This window comes from Seriola dumerili, unplaced genomic scaffold, assembly GCF_002260705.1.
Source record: "Seriola dumerili isolate Sdu_G_001 unplaced genomic scaffold, Sdu_1.0 BDQW01000169.1, whole genome shotgun sequence".
Classification (NCBI taxonomy): Eukaryota; Metazoa; Chordata; class Actinopteri; order Carangiformes; family Carangidae; genus Seriola; species Seriola dumerili.
Window position 1 is genome coordinate 1,613,763 of NW_019174424.1, and position 26,977 is coordinate 1,640,739.

Genomic DNA, 26,977 nt, shown 5'->3' on the forward strand with positions numbered 1-26,977 from the left:
AGAGCCCCCAGAGCCCACTTGGAGAACAAGTGGCTTCTTGTGCACTTCGAAGAATGGCGTATAGGTAGGTCACACATAGACATCGTCTCTCAGATCATATATTGTACCTGCAGAATAGTGTTTCAGGTTGTGCCAACGCCCCCTGGCTGCGTTCAGGAGAGTTGCAGCCTCGAAGGGTTTCCGTCCACAGCTTTTCCTCCCCGAAGCTCGCCTTTCATGTCACTAGTGCGACTTGTATGTGCAGACGCAGCCAATCTCTTCCTCATGACGCCACCGAGGCTGGGCTCCGAGGGCTCCGATCATAATATTTAACACACCCACCCTGGATGAACACTTGGAAGGAAGACAAGGCAGTGTTAAGAGGACAAATGACAAACAGGATCCCTGCACCTGCCAGCCAGTCCCTGATTCGACTTCAACGAGGCTCGCAGACAGCAGCAGCTCTTGTCAAGAAGCGGGACAGCATCCAAGCATCTCGCGGATCACCTGTTATTTTCGTGGAATTTTCATTTGCTTTTTTTTTTGTTTGTTTGTTTTTTTTTTGGTTACAAATTAATCCTTAACAGGCTACCAGGGAGGCTCTGTTTTATGGACTAAATCAATCTCTCTCGTTACTTCCCACCCCCCCACCCCCGAAAGACAGTTAAGACACATTTGACATCTCACTCCGTGCTGGCAGCAACACAAGGAAGCAGGTTTGAGGAAGAATATCGGTGCTTTTAACAGGACCCCCCACCCCCCTTCCCTCATGTTACCTCTTCTTTAACGATTTATTTAGTGCTCCGTCCTCCTTACACTGAATTTCAACAACGCAGTGTATGAAGAGCACTTTCTGAGCCGCTGCCAGTGAAGTATCCAGAGCCCACAATGTGTCGGTCTGTCCACCTGTCTGGGAAGAATTGGGACTATTGTAAAAAATAAAGACTGGGCGCATGATGGAGTTTTTAACATAGGCTGGCACGCATTATGTTTGCAATGATCATAGTAAATCCTCAAACCAACATCGCTGCTTTGTCATCGAATAACACTGTTATTGGACATCAGTGTCGGTGCAGTAAGGTGCGCTGCGCTTAAAGCTTACTCAGTGTAAAGAAAACATGATAAAGATGATATTGTTCCGTAAATTCAGAGTGCTGATACTCATGGTGTTCTTGGTAGCGTGCACCATGCATATCATGATAGACTTGTTACCCAAACTAGAGAAGCGGGCGGCGGGAGCGGACAGCGGGGACGGCGGCTGTCAGTGCGCTCATCACCCGGGCGGGGAGTCGCAGGGCTGGGGGAAGCAGCGCGCCAGGTCGGCGGCTGAAGCGGGCTGGCCTAACAAGCACACGCTGAGAATCCTGCAGGATTTCAGCAACGAGCCAAGCTCCAACCTCACGTCCCATTCCCTGGAAAAGATCACGGCAGCCGGGGACAGAGCGGACTCCTTCAGGCGGATGAGACCGTCGGTGCGGAAGGCGGAGGACCACAAGCCGCTCATCGGAGACGCAAGTGGGGGTCGGACCGTCCCTGCCCACGGTGTCTCCCGACTGTCTGCTCTGTTTGAGCATCCCTTATACAAGGTTGACCTTCCTCCACTCACGGACGATGACACTTTGTTTAACGTCAACACTGACATCAGGTTTTATCCAAGAGCAGCAGGGAACCAAGGATGGTAAGATGATGGGAATATGTTAAAGTTAAAGGGTTACAAGTGGGACAGTGAACAGTCAGACTGCCCTCAACATATGTGATTGGTGATGAGAAGGTTGAGTTTGGCATGTGAGTAAGTAGCCTACTGCAGTTCCATCAGCTTTTATGTTTTTTAAGGTTTCGATGCTGTTTGAAACAAGTTCATGCTGCCTTACATTCGCACAGGCCTACAAATATCTATCTATCTATCATCTATCTATCTATCTATCTATCTATCTATCTATCTATCTATCTATCTATCTATCTATCTATCTATGTATCTATCTATCGATCTATCTATCTATTTATCTATCTGTCTGTCTATCTATCTGTCTATCTATATGTCATCATCCAGCAGACAGGTCCTTCCATCCATCCTGTCAGTTTCTGTCTCTCCTCTGCCTCCAGTATAATGTCCACTCATCCATCTGCTGCATCCACTCATCTCTATCATCTCTATTGTCATTCCACTTTGTCCATTTGAGCATGCAACTCGAGTTACCATCCTGCTGGATTTTTAAACATGCTTGGATTATCGGAAGTCAGTGTGGCTGCATTTTAACCATATATTCATTAAGTGTGTGCGTGTTATTAAGATGGAGTGTGGTGTGCCAGTTCCTTCAGCATCATTTAGTCTGATACAGTTAGAGACTGCAAGAAATACTGTAACCATCTATTACATACACTAAAAATAATCTTAACAGGAATCTGCTTGCACCACAACTTCTCGTTAAGCCTTCTCTCCTCTCCTCTCCTCTCTTCTCCTCTCCTCTCTTCTCCTCTCCTCTCCTCTCCTCGTTTTCAGGCACAATGAGCAGGGGAACGAGGAGGAGGAGGAGTTCTCTCCAACGGGGGAGGTGACCGCAGAATCGTACCCCAACTGGCTACGTTTCCACATTGGGATCAACCGCTATGAGTTGTATGCCAGACACAGTCCTGTGCTGGACGCCTTACTGAAGGACCTGGTCACACAGAGAATCACTAGCGTGGGTGAGTCAGTCAGGGAGAGCTTTGTTACCAAGGTGTGTCTATGTGTGTGTTGTGTGTGGAGTGCAGGTGATACTAGGATGTATGGTACCATATATGTGCACAGGTTAGCATAAGTATGAGGCCAATATTGATTATTTGTTTATTGATTATTTACAATGATGTCGACCAGTTCAAAAAGAACATCAATTAAAACAAACATATAAATTCAATTAATAAATAATGTGATGACAAGAATCAATTAAAACAGGTACAAACAAATGGAAAGGTTAGAGATTAAGAATCTAAAATGAGCAAGAGGCCCCAACAAATTCATTTTTAAAGTGCTGTGTAGTGAGTTCCAGTCGGATGGTGCAAAGAAGCCAAATGCAGTTCTTCCAAGCTCTGTGTGAAGTCGAGGGACATGGAGTGTGTGCCAGGGAATAGTCCTGGTGTAATATGGTCCAGAGGACCGAACTAACATAGATGTTAGATATGAAGTTTTTCAATGAAGGCTTTCTAAATAAACAAACACATATGCAAATCACGCCTCTCGGTGAGAGAGGACCATCCCACTTTTTTATACAGGATGCAATGATGAGTATTATAAGCTTCACCAGTAATGAACCTGAGAGCAGAGTGGTAGACAGCATCAAGGGGTTTTAGAGTTGCAGCCGAAGCATGACTGTACAAGATGTCACCGTAATCTAAATCTGATTTTAAAAAGCTTGCTTCAACAAGAGTTTTTCTACAATGCAAAGGGAAGCAGGATTTATTCCTAAAGAAAAATCCAATCTTTTGCCTTAATTTACTCACCATATTTGTTATGATTCTTAAAGGATAACCTCTCATCAATCCAAATGCCAAGATTTTTGTGTGGCACGACTCAGTATGTAATATTAGCTATTGACCTGTGTGTTGTTCTGCATTAGTGTGATGGAGTTTTGGTTCTTACTCCTGCAGTTAATCTTTTGACATTTATTCACATAACAGTTCAACTGTCAGTTTAACTGATACAAGTTTTAGTTTCCTAACATATAAATGCAACTAAAATTATGCACGGTAAATACACCAAAGAGTATTTGTACTTTTGGTATTAAAAAACTCAAACCAGTTAAACCCTAGTGTGAGATCTGAGCGTACCATGAATCACAATAAGAGTGTGAAGCCACAGTCACACACATCTGGTTCTTTACCTTCACTTCTCCTTGTGTGTGCGTGTTTATGAAATCTGTGTTCAGCTGCCTTTTCCCCACCGTGGTTTGACATAGATCCTAACAATCTATGTTTATCAAATAATGTGGGTGTGTCAGTGTGTGAGAGAAAATTGTGTGTGTGGGCCGGCATGCTGGTTAAGATGTGCGTTAGCACTGCTGGATGACTTAATTGTTAGTGATGATATACTGGGAAGTTTTGTTTGTGTAGAAGCTGTGATTTCATTCAAAGACATTCAAGAGTTTAAGTCCCCTAAGAGAAATAAAAGAAACATGACTAAAAAAGAAAACTTTACAAAGCTACTAAACATTTCTACATGAACTTATAATGGCAAAGTAAAGGGAAGGAACGTTTGAGAAGAATTTGCTTCTACAAAGTCTGAATGTGTAAACATTGATTTCTTTCTTAAACATCCATTGCTGTCTGTCATTTGCAGATACTTTGCTTTTAAAGCAGCCATGAAATCAGTGCAAATTCTTTTCAGAAGTGAGTGAACTTGGGCATCAAGACATCAGACTGTGGCTGCAGAAAGTAAAAATGTGCCACGACAAAGAAGTAGCACTAAAGACAAGTCTTCTCTGCAAGTTGTAAAAGCAAGCTTGACTGTATCTGATCTGCATCATTCTCCATTGTTTTTTTCTGCACTGATGAATGATGCACTGTAGATGTACTTCACTTCAGTTTTAACTGCTAATTATATTGATTGACCATGTTGGCCCAATCTTTAAGAAAGGGAACTTGTCTCTGTGTGAAAATATTGGAGACAAATAGCTGTGACTAATAACCATAACCACAATACTAACTGAAATAGTTAGGAATATTATTTTTGCTATACTGTTTTTCTCTGCTGGTGTGTGTTGGTTATCCGTATCGGCTGTCGCATTGTTATTAGTCCCTCCATCTCTCGCGGGCAGCTCACCATCATTCACACTACACATCTCAGCCTGCACTTCAGTAGTTTGTGTGTGTTTTTGTCCCCTAGTATATAAACCATCAATCTGTGCCCAGACACACCTATAAAAACACTGTCTGTGAAAACCCAGTGCGGTGTGTGTGTTTGTGTGTGTGTGTGTCTGGAAGCATGCATTACAGCTTTTGTGCCCCATAATTGGTGCACACACTTACCACTTATCTGTCTCACTAAAATTACAAAACAGAGACAGCATTAGAAAGTTTCCCTGTTCAGCACTTTCTCCGCAATAGCGCTCCTCTCTCTCTCTCTCTCTCTCTCTCTCTCTCTCTCTCTCTCTCTCCCCCTCCCTCCCTCTCTTCCCTCCCTCTGTGTCTGTCTCTCTGTTGGGGCAGGCTGTGGCCTTTTGTTCAGTCTTCAGCTGGACTCATAAATCATATGCGCAGTACAGTGAGGCGGCTCAGGTGAGAGCAGGATGGATTTATCATCGAAGCACGGGAGGGGGAATCTTGATGGTGGTGGGCGGATGGGGCTCGGAGCGTTTGTGAAAGACCAGAGAACGTGAAGGTGTAGAGGCACAGACAGACAGGGACATTGATTCATCTGTGGACGCGTGGAGGAACGGAGCGAGAGATAGATGGTTAGATCAACAGAAACTCACGCATTCACTGGCAGATACTGAGATGGATGGCCTTTAGGAGAATCAAAAAGAACATCTTGTTGAAGATCACTGTTGTTCATGTTTGGTTGCATGTCAGCGCAGATACAATCCACAGAAACAATCAGCTGAGCTTTGCCTGGCTTTTCCACAGGGGATTACCTTTTGTAGTTTTTGATTAGAAACTAAATTTTATAAACAGCCAGTACCAAGCAGTGAATTGAGGTCAGCTCCTCAAGGATTGTGGCTTACGGGTTCAAGGTCACAGCATTACATCAAACATAGTTGAGTCAATTGCAATCTCTCAAAGGTTTTAGGCTTGATGTATAGCTATAGCAAGTTTAAAGATTACTCCGGGGCACCATCCACTTGACCTGACTTCAGCAAATCTGGCGCATGTGTAGGACTAATACTCTCAGTGTATTCTCTGGCTTTGATTTCACCCAGTATCCATCCTCTGTCGTAAAGGAAAGGCACTGGCCTGAGGTTATGTAGGTTGTACTTTGTGCAACAGTGTATGTAAAATTCAAAAGCTTTTGAAAATGAGTCACGGTAAATGGGGAGGCTTGCCAGCGGTGAGTAAGATTAAGTGAGACAGACAGAGCATAACAGAGAGAATACGAGTAAGTGGATGACATATACAAACAAAAAAAAAGAAAAAACATGCAGAGGAACAAACTGAGAGAACTCTGAGAGGAACAGCAAGAAAGTCAATAAACACTAAAGACAGCTCTGAGCAGGGGGTAGAGTGCAGCCATCTCCTCAGCCAGCAAGCCAGTCAGTAAGTGGGTCCACTACAGGGGGCTTATGTTGATATTGGGGTTAGGCAGAAGTCCCGTGTTGTGTAATATGCTCAAGTTAATGCGCTGTAATAAATGGGCAAATCCCCCCAAAATCCTGTCCATTATGACAGAAACACAGGACATTTAGACAGGCCTTACCGTCCCTTTTGTTTGAGTCGGGCGGAGGCAGGAAGCTCTCCTTCAGCCTCTTGGAGACATGAGTGATAGTCAGAGACATGTGCCATGGCTCCTCTCTGTCCCAGGGTTGGCTACATAAGGTCAGTTTGTGGGAGCGAGAGGGGAAGCGGTCACACAGTGTGTTACAGTCTATGGAGGCTCACAGAGAAGCATCAGTAGGGAACAATTTAAGTTTAGATTTTTATTGAAGCAAAGTGTTTTAAGTCATAGAATAAATGCAATCTATTATTATGCTGCCGAATTGTAGTTTCAGTGGACTTTCACTCATGCACTGTGGATTTTCTCTCTGTCTCAAAGTCACAGTCACGCTGTTACGCTCTGAAAAATTGTCCATTTCCATGTTCATCCCTCCATCAAGCCCAGAACCAGTCATGTATTAGTTTTCAGCAGATGCTTTTTCACAGTCACACCCAGCTCCTAACTGCCACGGTAGCACTTTGATTGTACAGTGCCTGGCAAATTGGTCAGCAGATGTGATAGCTCTATTATGCATTCATGCAAAATTGCGTTCTCCAAATTGGCAAATAAGGGAACAGCTGTGCATATGTGCGAGTGTATCTGTGTGTATTTATGTTTATGCGTATGTGTATTTATGTGTGTGTGTGTGTGTTAATGCTTTAAACGGTTTACACGATGATCTGACATCTCCATTGTTTTCTTCCCAGCCATGAAATCAGGAGGCACCCAGCTGAAGCTGATCATGACTTTCCAGAACTATGGACAAGCGCTATTCAAGCCTATGAAGTAAGTAGCACAGCAGCTGAATGTATGAGAGCACAGTTAAACTACACTGACATATTAGACTACCCGGTATCCTCTGTGTATTGCAGATATTATTATCATTGTTGGAGTACCCATGGTAAAAACATCTAACAGCACTTTCCTGGCTTTCCTAAACACCCCCCCCAACCCAATAACTAACATCAAAAATCTGTTCGATACACTTGGTTTGATGCACCCACTTGTAATGCATATGTTTCAAGAGGGCTACACAAAATCTCATCTGAATAAGTGCCAAGCGCTGCCGATGCATCTTTCGGTGTGTTCAGATACACAGCTCTCCCCTCTGTGTGATCTTTTTCTGATGGGGAATCGTCTGTCTGCTTTTTAATTAACATCAACAGGCTTATGTGTTAATTAAAATGAGCACTGAGCCGTCGTGAAGGCGTCTTTGGGGAGGCATATATGCTGGCAAAGACGCATTGCACATGAAAAAGAAACACCCTCCCTCTCAGCTGTCGGGGATTTTTGCCCGATAGATCCCTCATGCCAACAGGGATAAACAATGTCCAGGTCAACTGGGCTGCAATCACAAGTAATTGCTCAGGAACCTGGTTTGATTGCTATGAAATGCAGAATGGTTTTTCTGCATGGGAGCCTCGGTGGAGAGTATTAGATTGTGGAAGAAAGAGATGGAGACAGAGGGAAAGAGGTAGTGACAGATAGAGGGGATGCTTTTGTGTGAGTGATGCTTGCCAAAGCTCAAAGCGTCGTATCATGACGACCGGCACAGGTATAGATTGTGATTTTTCTTTATTTCAAGTGAACCAAGCCCATTACCATACCATCCAAAGTCACATTAGTAGGAGGATAAGGAGTCCAGGCCTGGGAGTTCAACATCAACTTGAAAATGAATGATGAAATGTTGCTGCTGAATATCTTTTCACTGTCGGGGCTTGATTTATGAAGAGGCTGCAGTTTATTCAAATGTTTATTCACCCAGTGTTTGGTGCTCAAACGCTGTATTCAGCTCAGCTATGAAACTTTATCCCTTCATGTACATCAGCAGCAGTGGCAGTTCAGGATTTTCAACATGTTTAAATGACTCCGTGTCCTAACTTGACATTTCACTTCAAGGTCAATCAGTGGCTGAGTTCTGCAGCCTGTTGGTATATGAGGCATTGTTTACAAAATTGGCCTCAGAGAATATGGTCCAAACAATGGCAATCTGAGCATCTTTTATAGCCCTCATGCACGCAAACCTTTCAAGTCAACAGCAGCACCCAGCAGGCATCATCGGGCGTAATCATATCTAACAAGAACTGAGATTACCCTGCGTTTGTATGTGTGTGTCTGTGTGGGTATTTTTGAGTAGCTATTAGACTGGACTGGACATTCGGGGGCTGCTTCGAGGCAGCATGGACAATTGGACAATATGTGCACATGCATGAGTGTAGTATGTGTGCGTGTCATCTTAAGGTGTGCTCAGGTCCTGGGCTGGTGCTCAGAGCAGCCTGCGGTGTTAACAGTATAAGGAGGAAGTGGTGCATCATAAATTGTAATCCTGAGTCTTGTGAGTGACATGTAGAGCACAGACTTTATTTATTATTTAAATTTTACTACGACAATACACAATCCCAGTGACAGAATGGTATGTCTGCTGCCACATTTTTCAGTTTACCTTCAGATGATTGAAAGTTTAAAAGTCAGTGACGTTCAGAGTTCAGAGAATCTATAGGGTAGATGAGTAGGGATGAATAAATTACCTGTGCTCTAATTTTCATTTTAAAACTTAAATAATGGTGTAAATGGTGCAGATATTGGACCCTTTGTCCAGTGAACTTGAAAATTTAAAGTGCTGATTTCTCACAGTCCATATATGTAAAAAAGTCTTTCCCAGCTACTGTCACAAACCGTTTTGACAGTAATTACATGTCAGTTTCTGAATTATATGCTACATATTTCTGCAGCTCTTTATTTAGCCTGTCATATTTTATTCAAGCTCCTTGCTTTGACTGTCACTGTCATTTGTCTCCAGTGTTTACGATATCATACAAAAGTCCTCAGAGCAGAAATACAAAAATATCTGAGAGAAATAATGTAGGAAAATAACCTTTGTAATACTTTTGTTAAAGAACCTCGTGAAGTTCTGTTGTTTCATGCCATGGCATTGATGTGTCCCACTTTTATTTTAGGAGCGGTGGTGCATTCTGGGTACAGTAGTTCAGAGTGTTGCTGTGCTGCATTGTTTTTCTTCACCTGTCCCATTGTGCAGCATCAAGTGGTGCTTCAAAAGACTGTTTGATGTTTTAGGCCTCCTTTGAGTCGAATGCAAATCTCTACACTGGCATGGGCCAGGAGACTAAACAGGCTGACAGCTTGCCAGACACCTCCATGCAATGTTTTCTCTGCGCTGCTCTGGGAGAAAAGTTTGGAGCTTCATTTTATCTGTCTGACTAACTCTGTGATTGTGTTTGGTGATTTCAAGACAGGGAAGAAAATGCTCATTTAGTCTTTGAGGTCACAGCGGCCTGTTTCTCCCCCAATGAGGAATAATCTCAGTAATATTTATTATAGTATTTAAAACCCTTTCCCTCCCAAGACTTTCATCTGACAATCAAAAATGTACTCCTCCAAAAATAGTTCCTCATTTGTGGATATTGTAAATCAATTTTAAGAGGCCCGTCTATGAGAAACTGCAGGTATCTGCACTAATCAAAATGCCCTGATTACCAAAAATTAAAAACCGGATGAATCTTAATGATGTCACCATGGGAAAATCTTTCCTTTAGCCAACAAAAATTCATACAAAATAGATTAAATTGGAACTACAGATGGGAATAAAGGACGGCTGTGAGATAAAATGGTCAAAGGCTGTAGAGGAAAAGGGGGAAATGAAGTGGCAAGTGAAAAGAAGGAGGTATTGGAAGACAGATGTGAAGCAGTGACCACAGGGTAAGGGAGCAGTTAGCACTGCCAACCTGTCAAGGAACTGAGTCTTCCAGCTAGAGCCAGGTTACAGGCCGAATGGAGACCCTCCATGCCAGGCCTCGGCATCTGTCTGGCTCATGTCTCTGGTGCCCAGCCTACCCATCCCCTGCCAAGATGCTGGTTGTAGTGTGTATACAGAACCATAATGTTCATGTCATGCTAATTGGATTTGTCAGATGGAGGGTTGAGGGATTGAGGGAGGGGGTAAGCCTCAGATATGCAAAGAAAGAATTAATTTCTCCATCAGGCGCTGTTTGACAAGCCTGTTTCCAGCCCCCTCGCTTTGATTCGGTTGATAGTCTCACAGTTAAAAATGCTTTATGCTTTGCAAAAATAGCAGAAATGACTTTGATCGTCCGTGTTTGTTGTCTACATGCCCCAGTCCTGCCGAGAGCTGTTATATCAACGCACAGGGTTCATTACATGTAAACACGAGTGCTGGAACATATATATAGGGCGCACATGCCCGTCCTTTAGCTCCGTGGGGAATCAGAATACATCCTCATCGGCATGAACCCGATCAGTTTTGACAAGCTTGGGCTTTTGGCGCCAGTAAAGCCAGTGGGATTGGCTGTGGAGCCTCTTAGCTGCAACACCCAAGAGGCTGCTTCATTTTTATCATCCACAGGCTGTTTCATAACCAAAAGTCCATTGGAGTCCTCATCATATCCACTGTTCCCCGGTTGGGTTATGACTGACATTCCTCCATGGATCTTCTCTGTCGGTTAGGGATTCAATTAAGACTGAAAGCATCTAATGTCCTTTAGAGATGGCCTCTCCCTGCTATGGTTATTCATCTGACCAGATTGATGATTTTATTATTGATTTACATGCATTCATGTAAAGTGCAGGAGGAAACAGCTTTTCATAAAGTGTCTTTGATGGCCTGTGGTTTTTATGGCCAGTTTTCACCTACTGCCTACAAATATTTCCTCTATATAAGATTTGCCATTTAATCTTTAATCTCAACCACAGAGGTTTGAGATCCATATGCCTGGATCACAATCCTGTAAACTCGTGACTTCTGATAAAAAGCGCCTGTGGACCAAATGACAGGAAAAGCTGATTGAGTTGTCCCTGTTCACGAAAGCAGTGACGATCATGGATAAAAACACAATGAAATCCGAACAGGAGAGAAGGATAATGGCCTCACATTATGTAGAAGAGCCAAATCTCATCAAGTTTCAGAGGATCCATCGCAATCCTCACAAGTCCCATTGTTAAAAACCTGCGTGCCTCATTTCATGGATAAATACAGCATAATTACATACACATGCATGCATAGGCACACAAACATATGCATGTAAATATATGCATGTGAGGCATCCACTGCACAAACTCACACAAAATCCCCTCCTGAATTCATCATCATAGCTTAACTGACATCTTTCTCACTATTTTAGGCCTGGAAGGGGAAAATACTGTTGAGATTGTAGAATTCTTTTGTTTTTTCTTCTTCTTTGGTAGTCACTTGTCTAACAGTGTTTCACTAAAGAGCTCCCACGAGGGCGATAAGAATGCCGCTGGTTCTCATAAGTTGGACACACTTTTGAAAGGCCCTGAGCTCATTTTTGGGTGTGTGTAAGCAACTTACAATAGACAGCTGTTTCGCACAGCTGCAGCTCTCTCTCTCTCTCTCACACACACACACATACATGCACACACAAGCTGCAAAGAGAAGGACGCTGTGGGGGTTACGGAGTTCGTGCACCCTCCATCACCCAGGGCTGGTACTGGAAAATCCACAAGCAGCGAGCCAAGCCGCAGCTGTAGCGGCTCACTCAGAGCTGTGGGTATATTACACCGAAGGTGATGACTGCGCGTCCACACTCCTCAACTGCACACACAATAGAAAACTAGCTCATTTACTCCCGACCACTCGCCATTTAACACTTCCCTAATGATTTTCACCATGACAAGTCAAAAAGCCTTGAAGCTCACGATGAGACTTTAAATGTGATGAAACGTCAAATCTTTTCACATTAACATCCCTGTCTTATCATCCAAGATGAAGTTTTCGCCCTGACCTCAATCTTGCATATTATAAAAAGCTTCAGCTGAGTTGCTGCATTTATCTTCTCACTTGCTGATAGGTTATGTAAACTTTGGCTGCACGACTTTCTGGCTTCATCAGCCTTTTCTGGTTGAACGGTGCTTTGGCAGGGAGAGGCTCCTCAGGTTTTCAGTAACCCCCCCACCCCCACTGTGCTGTCCTGGAACCAGGGCAGCCTCACAGTCATCCCATTGAGCCCTCTCATGACACACAAGCGCACCGGACCAATCAGCAGACAGGAAACAGAGCAGCAGCTCAGGATACCAAGCTATTTGTCTGACCTGGCTTTTGAAATCAATGACAGTCTGTGGGGTGCAGGTGTGGTCAGAGATGGAAGAGGCTATGAATTTAAAGTGAATTGTGTGTGTATGTTCTTTCAAATGTCTATTTGTCCAGCAAGTGATTTTTTTTTTTATCCGTGTTGTGTGTCCTGACTGCAGAGAACATTTGTCAGTGTTTTTATTTGTGTGTCGATGGTACGCTGTTGTTTGAACCCTTTTCCATATTTGCAGATTTGTGTGTGTAGAGAGAAAGAGAACGAAGAAGAAAGCATAAGAGCAAAAGCGGCATAAAGTCAGATGTATGAGGCAGTTAAAAAGAAAATCTGTCTGCTCTGTAACTGACAGATGTAGACAGAGGAACAGTAAAATGTTACTTAACAGTCTTGTACAACATTTCCCAACAGTTTCAGTGTGCTTACATCTGCGTTGGATTTAGTCACTACTTTTTCTCGGTAATGTTGTGAAACTAATTATTTATCTTGAACGTTTGCACCACAATGCGATTGGTGCATGGTTTGTGCTCTTTAAAAAGGAAACAAAGTAAAATTTTGAACCTCATTATTTTTGATTTACAGTGTAGGCTACGACTAGCTTTTGAAATTGATTTTTTTTTTTAAACTTCAGAACTTCTAGTACTTAATGAAGCAAGGGGTGAGAGCCACAGTTAAGTTGAAGTTCTGCATCTGGGAATCTAAATCACTTCCCACTGCTGTTCATTTTGTATCAGACATGATCAATTAACGCTTATTCTTTGATACTGTTAGTTCATGGCCCAGTGTGCCCTGGAATCACAGCCATACTGGAGGACTTTGATTTGACATATACTGCCAGAGGTCGTTGTCAATGCAGGAAGCGTTGTGCTTTTTATGTAGTGAGGCAGAAAGTAATGGTGTGGACACTGACTTGCTATTAAGATTTGCCTTTATATTAACCACAACCACAACTTGAACCACCTTAACCTAATGTATTACCTAGTCCTTACATTGTCCGTAGATTATTCGCCATAACCACAACCTTCGCCAAACCTTAATCATACCATAGTTACCATGTATAGATAGAAAGTGAGACATTTGGACATAAAACATGTCGTCACTCAACTAAATTTGAGGTTTTGCACAGTCGCTCGATACCAACATTTTTATGGTGATATCAGGTAATTTTATTTTGATTAAATCTATCTTAACTTTAGGAGACTGATTTTTCTTTAAGTAACAGTACCTTCTAGCAGAAATAGTAGCTGTAATTCATTCTTTTATGATTTATTTACATTTTTTTGTTTCTGCAACATACGGGGCAAAGAAAATATCCACTGTCAAACATTATCTGCTGTGTTTTTCCCCATCTCTCCTACATTTTATTGTCTCTATCTCTCTCTCTCTTACACACACACAAACACACACACACACACACACACACACACACACACACACACACACACACACACACACACACACACAGAGTGAGAGTGTTCCGGTGTCAGGCGTTCGCAACATCTGTTTCTCATGCAGCTTTGTACTTGCAGCCAGACAGCCGCAGAGGGCCAGACCCAGCGGCTCTTCTCTAGGCTTTGAGCACTACTGACTCCCTCCGCAGGTCTTTAAGATTAATTTGGTTTTTAAGCTGCTCTAATGTGGCTGAGGATTGCTCATCTTACAAAGACCCCCAGTACCCCACCCCCACCACCCCCTACATGCTCCTCCTTCATCCTCTCCTGACCTCTCTCCTCCTCCTTATTCAGTCTATCATAGATTCTTGTCAAAGAGTCATCCAACTTTCGGCTTATAACGTCAACAACCTGAGCATGGCTTTCTACCATGTATGTAAATTCTGTATGTTTATTTTTTTGACCTCGTTTCTCTTTTATTTATACCAGGGATCCATTTAAACAAACCTACTTAATGAAATCCTCGACCTCACAGCTTCACACTATGATGTTGCTTAGCAAATGATGTGGGTTGTTTGCATGTGTTTGAACTTCATGAGTGTATAGCTGGTTAATCATGGATGTACGTGTGTGTGTGTGTGTGTGTGTGTGGGTGTGTGTGTGTGTGTGTGTGTGTCCGTCCAGTGCAGTCAGTGTGTAGGCGCTGTGATGCCTTGACCTCTTGTAGGCTGTGAAATGAGCCGGTCAATTAGTGCGCTGCTGTGCTGCTTTAACAGTCATGTAACCGGCTGCATTCAGTGGTTTGTCATATCTGCTTTGCCACCACGCACGCACACACACACACACAACCACACACAAATTGAGTTGAGTGTCTTAGCTTAGTGAAGTCTTAATGAAATCTACTGCAGAACTTAAGTGTGTGATATTTTAATTGAAGTGTCAATCATTTATGTGTGTTCTGCCCATTATCTAATTATGTCTCCTCATTAAAGTGTGTGTTTGGGTGCAACCACACATTTGGGTGTTCTGTAATCACTCATCTTGTATCATGCACATCTGTCATAATTACGACAGACTCATTTCTTTTCCATTTGTTGGACGTGCTGAAAAAGATCTTTTCATGTCCCTTCTTGTCTGATTCGTCTGTGTCTCAGTTCGGTGTCTATTCTCGTTTCGAGAGGTCAACAGTGTAGCATCTGGCACTGAACAAGCCCGTGTGCCATCGCAAATCTCAAATAACTTTTTTTTGTTTTTTTTTTTTCTTTTGACAGGTACACTCACGCAGACTTCCAACACAGACACAGAAACACAGAGGACTGTCTTATTTTAGACTCCCGAGCATTAAACTCCCCGTACACCCTCCTCGCTCCCACACTCACACATGCACAATTCACACAAAGATATTTCTCATGAATGTTTTACTAGGTCAGTTCTTGAGGAAGTGGAAGGAAGTGGTGTTTTTCGTCACCGTCCGTCCCTTCATCCCTCACTCTGTCCATCTCTCTCTCTGTCTCCACCTCCTGTCCGTGCTCCTTTATGGACTTGTTTGTTTGATTCGCTGAGGCAGTACTAATCCTCGGCTTGTCCCTCGCCTCCGTTCAGAGCTTCTCTGATCTGTATTTTTAGATTCTCTCCGTTTTCTCTCTCTCCCTGTCTAACAATGTACTCACAGTGCATAATGTGGCAGAGCTGTGAGTACCCTAATCGTAATGTGATTACAGGCCAGCTAAGTTGCTGGAGATGATGCTATGAGTGATTTGCATATGTGTGTGTAGTTCTTAGTTATGGGTAATGATAGTAGAGTCACTTGCAGCTGCATTCACACTTCAACAGGATCTTCATTGAACATTAGGCACGATATCATGTCCAAATTTCAAGGAATTCTTTTCAGTTCAATAGTTTGCACAGTAACTTTCTGGAGTATTGATCTCACCTTGAGGTTGTCAGGCAACCTGCGATGACTCACTGTTGTAGGCCAGGAAATTGTCTGACACAGAATTCTTTGTAAAACATGTTGTTTTTCACACTTTGGTTTTTGTTGTTGGTTTGGTTGTTTTGTTTTGTTTTGTTGTTGTTGATGGTCGACAGATTTGGTTACCTTTGGACACAGCCAGGCTAGCTGTTTTGAGTCTTTGTGCTAAGCTAAGCTAACAGGCTGCTGGCTGAGGCTTCATATTATCATACAGACACAAGAAAGGCATCAACCTTTTCATCTAACTAAGAGAACGAAAGCAAAAAAAAGTGTATTTGCCTAAATGTCAGACACTTCTTTAATGGGTTTTTGGTGCAGTCACTTGCAGTCTTACCAACAGGAAAATGGACAAAGTTGAGGTTTCTGATCAACCCCTGTGCCAGGCTGTAAAAGAAATGACTTTTTATTTATGTAAGGTGTTAAGCTCAATGAAGGACAAGCTGTGAGGTATATGTATCTACGAGTCATCCTCACTCACACATGCAGTAGGCTGAAAGGATAAAGATTCGGTGGTCAGATCAAGAAGTCTGTTTACTCTTGAAGCCTGATATTTGAAATGCAGACCTACAGTATATGTGGGTGTTTTTGTACATTTATGTTAGTCTCCGTGCCTGTGGGTGTGGACCAGAGCATGCATGCTCCTCTGTGTTACACCACATCCAAGTGAATCATATTTTTGCAATTGTGCATGCTTGCTGTGGTTCCTGACCCTGTCTTTGTCACTGCTTTAAGTGGTTATGTTGTTCACCCATCCTATCATATCATTATAGTCTAAAATACTAGATGGGGGAATTCCTGAGCTTCCCTCTAGGAATGTCGCTGTGGCATTTGTCTGGAATGCGGAAAATTCATTTCGCTCCAGGAGGTGAATACTAGACGTCCCAAATGAGCATTTCCTTTTATGAGGCTAGGAAGGCAGGCTAAACCCTGACTTATGTTGAGGGATATATTGTGTACCTTTTGCAGCAGTAGCTGTTGAAATCACACAAAATATCTGAGGTTGGTTATCTTAAGTGAGCACTCGGGAACGCTGCATTTAATTTAGGGAAATTTTCAAAGGCTAATTGTCAGCTAAGTGCTTTGGTCCACTATCTGTGATTAAGACCTTCCATTTTAACAATTTACCCAGACGTGTTAGACAACAATTTTAGGCGTGACATAAAATTTTGCAAATTGTCCTGACTTTTTAAATGTTAGCCGCCCTGAAAAGCCATAATGAGGATAATTGTTTGGGCTTAGAAAAAACAGGATGATACTTCTTCCTCTTTTTTACACATGCCTCATTGTTACATTGTCACTGAATCAACAGTTTCCCCTTAACAATGGGACCACACGCACTGCACCACCCCTTACAACTGAGCTCGGTCATTAGATAGCAACCTTTCCCAGGTAGATCTATCACAGTCCACCTGAACCTCACTCCAGGCTGAATGAATGAAACAACAGTTCTTCGACAGAGAGAAAGAGAGAGAGCATTGTGGCTCTGTAACTTGGGCCTTTTGTGATAGCATGCACAGAGGTTAATACATCCATTGTGAGGCTAGGCCCATGCTTGTCTAAGCCTGTCCCATGCAAGGTGGCAATTAGGCTGTGTGTGACTCCCCTGTCTCCCTGACAGAGGCCAGGAGAGGGGGAGGAGAATGCAATCATTGTCTACCAATTAAACCAGAGGAGGGTTTTCCATGGCTTTGCCCATTGTCAGGGCAGGATGTGGGAGGGGCTGCCATGGTCAGGTCTGGTATCATCGGGCCAGGGGAGGCAGCAACCTGATCTAGGGGCTTGCCTGGGTCACCCCTCCCCTCCTTTTTGCAGCTCTGGGCGGCAGTGATGCAAACAGAGGACCCTCTGTGCTGGAGGTGCAGGGAGAATCTCAGTTAGTGTTGTTGCTGCTGCTGCTGCTGGGAAGATTGTCCACAAAAGGAGTGCTAGTCGTAGATATAAAAAGCAGCAGGTTGATGTGCATGTGTTGTCTGCATGTGTTACCTCCTCTTGACCCTGTTTAAATCATGTTGGATGTAACGAAGGACATGTGATAGTTAAGATATTTCAGTCTGGACCAAAGACATGGACTGCACAACCGACATTGCCATCCCCAGAGCCACGGCGCTAGTGTGGCTAAGAAAATAATGGCACCTAGTTTTAATGCTAAACAGTATAAAAGCCATGAAAAAAATACTTTTCTTCTCAAGTGTAAGTAGTGTCAGAGATCTTTACTGGACTTTATGGTAGTGTCTAAGAGTGTTTTTTGTGGTTTGGGGTATTGAATGTAAGATGCCTTTGTGCCTCTCTAAAACAGTGTACATACAAGGAGGAGCAGTGCACCAACAACAATTCATCTGTACCAGATGATGCATTGGGACATGGTCTGCAGTGACATTAAAGGTCACATTACAAAATGCAGCTGTCACATGATGATGCATGGACACAGCCTCCTGATACGCTGTATGACCAATAACAGTGCAGAGAAAGTCTGAAAATAGCTTGCTCTGATTCGGATTCTTGCCTTTTTACATTTGAGCCAGTGTTTCATTTGCTTTCTCCTCATTGGGAGCATCACTCACTGCACTTGAAAATGTGCTGTAATGTACTGTGTCTTCAGAGTGATCTCTTCGTTAGATACTGAATGTACAGAAATTTTTCAGTTTGAAATGTATTCTTGGTTCCAGTGTGAAGACATCTGAACTCTCCTCCTTATTCCTTTCAAATACAAATTAACTCTATTTATCCTCAAGTGCACTGGACTTGTTCCATCCCACTTAGCTCTTACACAAGGATAAATGCAACCCTTGGAACTGTTTTTCCAGTGGTTTCACCACTTCCCCCTTCACCGCCGTCACCCACTCATGACCACAATGACATCTCTCAGCCACCACTTAGCCTCTGATAGATGGTTTCTATTTAGGAAATGGCATCTGACCACAAACCACCGAGCACAACAAGACTGTTGACAGGTTTAAATAGAAAAGTTCAGCTATGGGAGAAACGAAGCACAAACACCCGTGCCTCGATTTGGGGGCCTCGCCCGCAAAATAGCTTTCTGGAAAGAGTCTTTTGATTGCTTTCTTTGGTTGAGGTATCGAAGTTTTGAGTTTTATGTAGTTAGGTTTCACTCGGTGGTGTGCAATCTATTTTGGGACGGTGAAGAAAATAACTGAAAATAACTGACAGCCCACTAAAATTGAGCTGTTCCCTCTCCGAACTGAGTGTAGTGATGGACTGCAGGAGCGTGTAACTTTTAGCACTTACCAGAACAGGTTGTTGCGACTACCCACAAAAGCTTCTCAGGAAATTAATTAAACACATTCATTAAGGAACTTTAAAAAAAGACATAGTTAGTAAGTCAAACACTATTCCAACTTCAGTCACGTGCTGCTCGAATATGGCATTTTAACAAGCCTCGCACTGAACTAATTAAAGGAAAATGGTACCAAGCCTTTCAAGCCGTTCTGGCTTGTTATGGATTAAGGTCTTCAGAGACTGTCAAAAATAAACGGCCGCCATGTTCCTCTGTGGATCTGCTGCTGTGTACATGCTATGTGTGTGTGTGTGTGTGCATCTGAAAGTCTTTATCTGCTTTTGTGGTGTATCCACATTCAGTTTAAGTAAACACAGATGGGAAAGGGAATGACTGGCCAGCAGCCACAGTGTCCTTCAAGAAAAGGAAATCAAAGGGAGGAGGAGGGAGAGGAAAGACAGGGAAAGTGATGAAGATGTATTTGTCTTCTTACATGGCTGGCTGGTTTCAAGTCATGACATCTTAAGGTGGCAGGGTCATCCATGCAGGACACTGCTCATGTGTGTGTGTGTGTGTGTGTGTGTGTGTGTGTGTTGTGTGTGTGTGTGTGTGTGTGTGTCTGTGTCTGTGTCTGTGTCTGTGTGTCTGTCTGTCAACAAATTAGTTGAAAGTCTTTATTGGGAATGACCCATTGAAATGTACCGTCTCTTTATCAATAGGGTCCTCTACTACAATATAAGCACAAATAACAGAACAATTAACAAAAACAAAAATAAATAAAAACAACATAATTAAAAATATGACAAAAAAAGGCAATAAATATAAAAAAATAAGAAATCCAAATTTAGGAGATCATCCAAGCAAAGCATAAATAGATTATAGAAAAGTTTTAATGTCAGTGACAGCATTAAGTAATAAAGTCATAAAAAATAATTATAGAGGTGTTATTATGAGCATGTACAACTGATCCTATATTAAGTTGTCAGGGCATTTCTGAAAACTTGAAAGATGATACAGACTGAATATTTACAGGTAGATTATTCCATATCAGTGGGAGCTTTAAACATAAAGGCTTTCTTAGCTATTGATTTACAGACTGCATAAACAGAATAAAAAGCTGTATACAGTGTCTCAACTGATAATGAGAGGAGAAAGGTACCATAAACTGTGATGAATAGTGAGGGTAATTGTAATGTATACATTTGTAAATAGACTGCAGTCAATGTCACTGTCTTCTTGATGATGATACGGCAGGGCAAATTAAGAGCTTCATACATTATGTAATGACAGTGAAGAACAAATGTGCATAGACTGTAATAAACTATGTGATTAAACAATAACAATTATGCAGGAATAAGCTTTAGATTTGGATTTACTGTTTTGGCAAGTTCCAAAAGTCATAGTAGCATTCTTAAGTTGTAATTTATTAGCTGCAAGCCAGTGTTGAAGGGTATTAAAATCAGACTGCAGAGCTGATTCAACCTGTATTAAATTAGTTTCCAGATGTGTATATTGCCGTATCATCTGCATAAAGTTGAACACAGCATTCAGAATAAATCGAGGGGAGATCATTAATAGAAATGCGGAAAAAAAGTAGTCCAAGAGTTGAGCCTCACGTGATGTGACAGACCAACCAAGTAAAGTTTATGTAAAAGAAATCAGTGATCAACCAGATCAAAAGCCTTGGTCAAGTTAATGAAAACTGGATCGGTTAATTTCCTATCATTTGTAAGTTTTAACAAAGCATAGTTGTGGAATGATTTGATTGAAAGCCAGACTGATTGATATTGTACTTGATAATATGATATTCCTAAATTAGTTTTTCAAATACTTTTGCAATATAACAGAGAGAATGAGAGAGAGAGAGAATGTGTGTGTTTTTCTTATCTTTGGGTCAAGATAATTGGATTGTTTTGGATGAGACACCTCAAGATATTCACCACCACAGATGGACAAAGATAATAGACGTCCAAAGTGCTTACTCACAATCCAATTAACTTCTCTTGGCTCAAACCACACAGACACACTCCATGTCCTAGCTGAGAGTTTTGTGTGTGCGTGCGTGCGTGCATGCGTGCGTGCGTGCGTGTGTGTGTCTGCGCGTGTGTGTTACATGCATGTGTTGATGGAAAATTAATGCTTCCTAGGATTTAACATAATTTGCTCTAATTGGTGTTTGTTGTTCAGCAACTACTTAGCGATAATCAAATTAAATTAAATTCTTACTGGTCTGTACAGCAGGCAAGTGTGGAGAACAGACCTGTATGCAGAGCCTCTCTGTAAAAATTCTCTGTTTAAAAAGGCATGATTTGTGATGATTTATATGGTTTTGGCAGGTGTTTCAGTCTCATTCTGGCCCAGTCATCTGCCAATTTCTACTCGGGGAATCTGCTTTGAATTTTATCCGAAGAGGAGAGCGTGATTGTATTTTCACCCTGGTCAGAGATTTCTCATGGCATTTTATAACCTCAAATTTATTTTATGACTAAGAGAAAGCATGCAACAAGCCTAAAACATAGCGTTGCTCCAGCTTTGAAGAACTTTCCAATTAAATTGTATGTGTTTATGCTTAAGACATGGCAGCATCCACCCTTTTATTTACCCGTCATGTTTCAGATCACAGTCAAATGCAGAGAACAATTAGAGGGAATAAGGGAGTTCAGACTGTGAGAAGATACCCATTATACAGTACCTCTGTATCTTTCCCAAAATCCTCCTCAGTCTTAAGTAGAGAGACTACTTTTTGCTAACCCTGCAGTTTCTGCAGTTTACTGACACTCTTGGACCAGGATTGTTTTCCCCTCCTCTCATCAGTTTCAGCTTACATGTCATGCTGCATACCAGGGCTTGTTACTCAGTCCCTGTGAGATGAAGACTCATGGTAATGCCCATTGATTTTGTGTGCAGGCAGAAACAAAAACTCGCACACACAGACACATACAAGGAAAGCTCCTAAAATCCCCATTGATCCCAACAGGCTGAGCGCTATCCAGTTTGTTTTCATTATGGAAGTAATGTCGGCCTTTGCAGACTTTTTTTGATCTTTTGTTGCCTCTCTAAGACCAGAAGTGTCAAGGTGGATGCCATCTTTTTACTTTTTCCCACATTATTCAGGTTGAATCTGGCTTTTAGTTCTTTGAAGTTTAAGACCCTCCCTGCCCTCATCTCCCGCCTTCTTTCACAACTTGGAGCTGTGAGGGATAGAGACAACTGGTCGAGGCTTTCTGGAGGAATTTCCTGTTGGAATGATATCATAGAGGGACTGTGCTCCCCTGTTCATGTGTATTAGTTCCTCCTTCTACACAAAGAATGCTCTTTTTACAGTCTTTCGGGTGGTTGGGTGTGTTACTTGTGATAGTTTTCAGGGAAACAACAATCCACATCACTCTGACATTCCCTTTTCCATACCTCATTTCATGGTGGATTGCCTGGCACGGATGGACAGCTTGGTCTAGCTGCTCAAGTCCCGGAGACTTGTTTGGGACAGGTGGCTGGTATTAAAAACTACTGCTCAAGATCCAACGTTGGTGTTTATGTTGAAAAATATACTGAGGAAAGCTGTAAGGGAGAAGCTTATTGTTCTAAACATCCCTAAGCTTATGCATTTAGACATCTAATCACTGTTGACCCAAGAATACCCTTGATGTTTGTGTATGTTCTGCATAATTCATAGTTCATATTCTGTGCAAAGCCTGTCATGAATCGCTCACCCTGTGAAGGATTGCCTCAGACTTGTGCTATTGAAAGCGGTTAATCCTCTGTGGATGGATATGTAAATATGATGAAGTATGGCTCTGTGTTGCTGGAACGCTCCTGATTGTTGAGGATAAACCGATGAGCATTTTGTTTGTTGTGGGTGATGGTGTGGGAGAGAGACAAAAAGAAGGGTAAGCATAAAGACCTGTCCCTTCCTTCAAGTACATAAGAACATATAATCCCCCGAGTGAAGACACACACAACATACAGTGCATACATGAAAAGAGCAGAATTATTCCAGTATATGAACCGACAGTAAACGCACATTACTGTCACACTGCACGATCAGCACCCACACTGTTTTTAATCATGCTGTTCTGCACATTTGCTCTTTTTCACCTCATGTCATGCATCTTAAAGAGACGTGCACTTCTGAATTCCCTTGAATCTATTCTCAGTGTATTATTTATGTATTTGTAATTTTACAATTAGTTTGTTATGTCGTAGTATTTGTTGACTTCTGGGGTTTTCAGTGTTTTGTCTTTAAATCTGCAAAAGAGAGACACAGTCAAGACCAGGCAATTCTCAGCCTAAGTGGTCATTTTATGCTTTTATTAGTGAGTCCAGAGTAGAGAGATGACAGGAAATGAGGTGAGAGAGATGTGAAATTACATGTGACAGTATAACAAAAGTCCCTGACCAGACTTGAACCCTATTACAGTTCTTGGTCTTCTTGGTGCCTTAAGGCGGGTACATTCATTACCCAGGACTGTTGAGCTGATGATGAGTATGATTTGGACCAGTCTCCAACAGTCGCTCTCATGAAGATTTTTTTAAGCGTGATATTTGAGACTGACATTGCCAACTGCCAATGTTCCTTGTGCCACCACTTCTCCATCTTTTTTCTTTTTTCTTTTCCTTTTCGGTGCAATTGCACTGCACTAGTGTCTATAGGAGACACTGCACTTCCTTGGGTCCTGAGCAATACACTCTGCATTGTGTGTTGTCAGTCTCGTTTATTCCTGCGAGAGTTTTCCTGCTCTGCTCCGATATTGTGATGATGTAGAAAGTGCAGTCGAGTTCAGCCTTTCTTTCGTCCTCGCTGTAAATTTTCTGGGTTGCCACACTTCCCTCATAGTGTAATGTGTAGTTCCGGCCTTTTTCTTCAAGTCAAGTAACACGTAGGAAAGCAGTGTTTGATGTTTTTAATGTTTGTTTTTTTCGTGAACTGCTCATCCAAAAAACATCACAGTTGACACTGCACTTCCTTCTCTCTTCAGAAATACACCTGCCAAATTTGAAGTCGTTCAAATGAGTGGTTGTCGAGAAATACAGTCAGACAGACAGAGTCCATTGACCATTGATGGTCAGATATAAACAGTGCAAGCTGCCAGTTAACTTTGATGTTTGTTTTGGTACAAGAACATACAACACTTGCCGTTTTGGTCGTCAGCCTCTAAAACTCCAGTTGTTATTGAGTGGTCGTTTACTGCGTCATCTGGTGTATTAACTGTTGGAAGATTTACACTCCTTCCTGAATATCAAAGAGTTAAAAAGTTAATGGAAACAATCTTCATGTGTGGTCCAGTCTTTGTAGGTTTCTGCTAGTTTTTCAGTTAATTCCAAGCTTTAAAACCTCGAGGCCACAAGGAAACCCCAAAGGAGTTTGTTTGTTTTACAAAAAAAATGATTGATTTCAACAGTACAATAGCCTGAGGGAAATGCACTTGCTGAAATTATATATCCACTATGACAAAGACAGGAGGGACAAATTGCATGTTTAACTGTATACATTTAGTTCCCTAGACACCAAGACAACAATATCTAGGATATTGTTGTTTTCTGATGCTATGAAAATACCTGTAAAAAGTATGAAATATTCATATTACAAAATGACACAATAAGTCTTAATTTTCATAATTAGCTGACTAGAATAAAAAGTTTTTCTCCAACATGACACTCTGTCACTCTATGAAAAAAAAAGTCCTTCTGATGTTAAGCTGTTGTAATGTCACAAATACTGAGGCCTGTTTCCAGATTATTCTGAGCGAATGAAAAGCAATTGAAAAGCGCTTGAGTCATCGAAACATTTAGTCTATTGATATTGGAAAGCTGCCATTTAGTAGCACTTCTTACTGAATGCCACCAGTGAATGTGCTTATCGAGTAACAAGCACAACACTTATTTTGACATGGAAAAGCGCTGATGCATTCACCAAAATGTGGCTTTGTGAAAATGAAAAATACAAGGTGATACTAATAAGATTTTCCAGTTTTTTCATACATATTCCAAGTGCTCTCACGACTCGGGGGAGCCCGTTAAGATGATTGTAGGGAAGGGATCCCAAAAGCCCAAATATAATTCCGCAGCTTTGCATCAGTTCTTCACAGTGATTTCAGGTCTTTAAACACTGTGCTCTATGGAGCGTTAAGCTCAGGGGAACACAGCTGAATATGTCAAGCCAGTCAATTAAGGCCAGCAAAAAAAAAAAAAAAAATTCACAGCAATTTCAGAAATAGCTCTAAGAGTAATGGGGAGCAGAATACATACTGAGAGGAAGAAGCTGAGAATCGGCCTGAATAGCTGCAACATGGGGAATTATTTATAATCATACACGTTGACCAGGCATTAGGCATTTATGCAAAATCTTGGCAAGATTACTCAGGTCTAAAGCTAAGAAAACTCAAAATCAGTCAAATGGACTTCACACTGACTCTGTACACCTGCATTGCCATTGTCATTGCAGACACTTCATGATAGCCTCCCAAAGCCAGAATACACAATGCTAAGTTTGCACTACAATATTTTAGTTGACATTTAACATCCACTCTAAAGTTATATGACTCAGACCTGATAACTCTGGGACCAATCGGCAGTGTGGCGTGTCAGGGTGGGTGTGTAGATGAAGGTATGACTTGCAGAAATTTGGACCTCACATAAAACTGTGTAAAGCCCAGTAACAGTGTTTTTTTTTCTTTTTTGAAAATCAGAAGCAAGGGATAAGTGGTCATTTGATATCTCACCCTAAAAGAGAGAGAGAACTGTCTGTTATGTATTGGAAATGATGTCTCTCCTTATTAAAATGCCTGCTGAACCTTTTCAGACAAACAAAGAGAAGACTTAATGTGTTTAATGTATTTCATGACATTAAAGGTTTATAAGCACTGATAATCAGGTTTTGATCAGAGCATTTACTGTTCATATATTTTAATATATTATATTTATATCGTATAAGTCTTATTGGCTGATCCCCAGCCTTTCATATAGTAGTCATATAGTATTTTGTGTGTTTTATTTCCAGCACCCTGTGTAGTCTGTCTTGTTAAACCACACACACACAGCGTAGTGTAGTAGTTAGACAGCAGCAGGGCTTTGCAGGCCCATAAGCCCTGGCCTGATCCCTGACATATACAGACAGGGACTCCCAGCCATCTGGCCAGATGAGACAGTTTGATTGGCACATTCTCTCTCTCTCTCTCTCTCTCTGTCTCTCTCTCTCTCTCTCTGACTCTCAATCATGACTCAACCTTACACACTCACACACACACATACACACACACACACACACACACACACACACACAATTTACACTGGTTCTGAGGGTTTTTGTCATCTATTTCAAGGGCTGCCAGAGAGCTCTGGTGGTCACAGATAGTGACCTAGCCCACAGCTATGCTGCTTCTCTCAAAGCCGTACATTTAGACTCCAAATTCAAGGCCTCAGTTCCTGCCTGCAGCTTTTATTATGAACAGAAGGTCAGACAGCCAAGAAAGAGTGAGATAACTGGAGGAATACAAGAGGTAAAGTGAATGAGATAATTGGAAGATAGAGAAAAGAACTCTGTATGGTTTAAAGGAAAAAGTTAGGTTAAAGGGGTCATATTAACCTTTGACACCTTGTTATTTTATCTGTCATTCATAAACATTCTAACATACTGTGACACACTCTGATCATCACAGTATACCAAGGTGAAAAGATACATCTTAACTGTAATTAACCATAAATATCTCACAGCTCTGAAACAAGTTTTTTGTGACACCGTTTCACAGCAGGTGGATTTAATGTCTCGAGTGAAAGTTTTTTGTTTTTTTTTTCCACCACTAGCGTTGCTGTGTGTGAAGCAATGTTTTTATGTTCCTGTATTATTTGCTTTGCATGTTCTACAATGGGTCGACATGATCCACATTTTTGTAGACAGCAGATGATAATGGTGCATATTGACTCTCAGTGGCAATAAAAGGG

General features: G+C 41.9%; 1 protein-coding gene across 1 annotated transcript in view; it reads left to right on the forward strand.

Annotated features, from left to right (window-relative positions):
- The first annotated feature begins 682 nt into the window (after window positions 1-682).
- Window positions 683-26,977, forward strand: part of LOC111227056 (extracellular serine/threonine protein kinase FAM20C-like) — a 50,172-nt gene continuing 23,877 nt past the window's right edge. Inside the window, exons 1-3 of the mRNA XM_022752435.1 lie at window positions 683-1,657; window positions 2,480-2,664; window positions 7,069-7,147. Coding sequence (XP_022608156.1) covers window positions 1,098-1,657; window positions 2,480-2,664; window positions 7,069-7,147 — 824 coding nt within the window. The 5' untranslated portion in view covers window positions 683-1,097. The remainder of the gene's footprint in view (window positions 1,658-2,479; window positions 2,665-7,068; window positions 7,148-26,977) is intronic.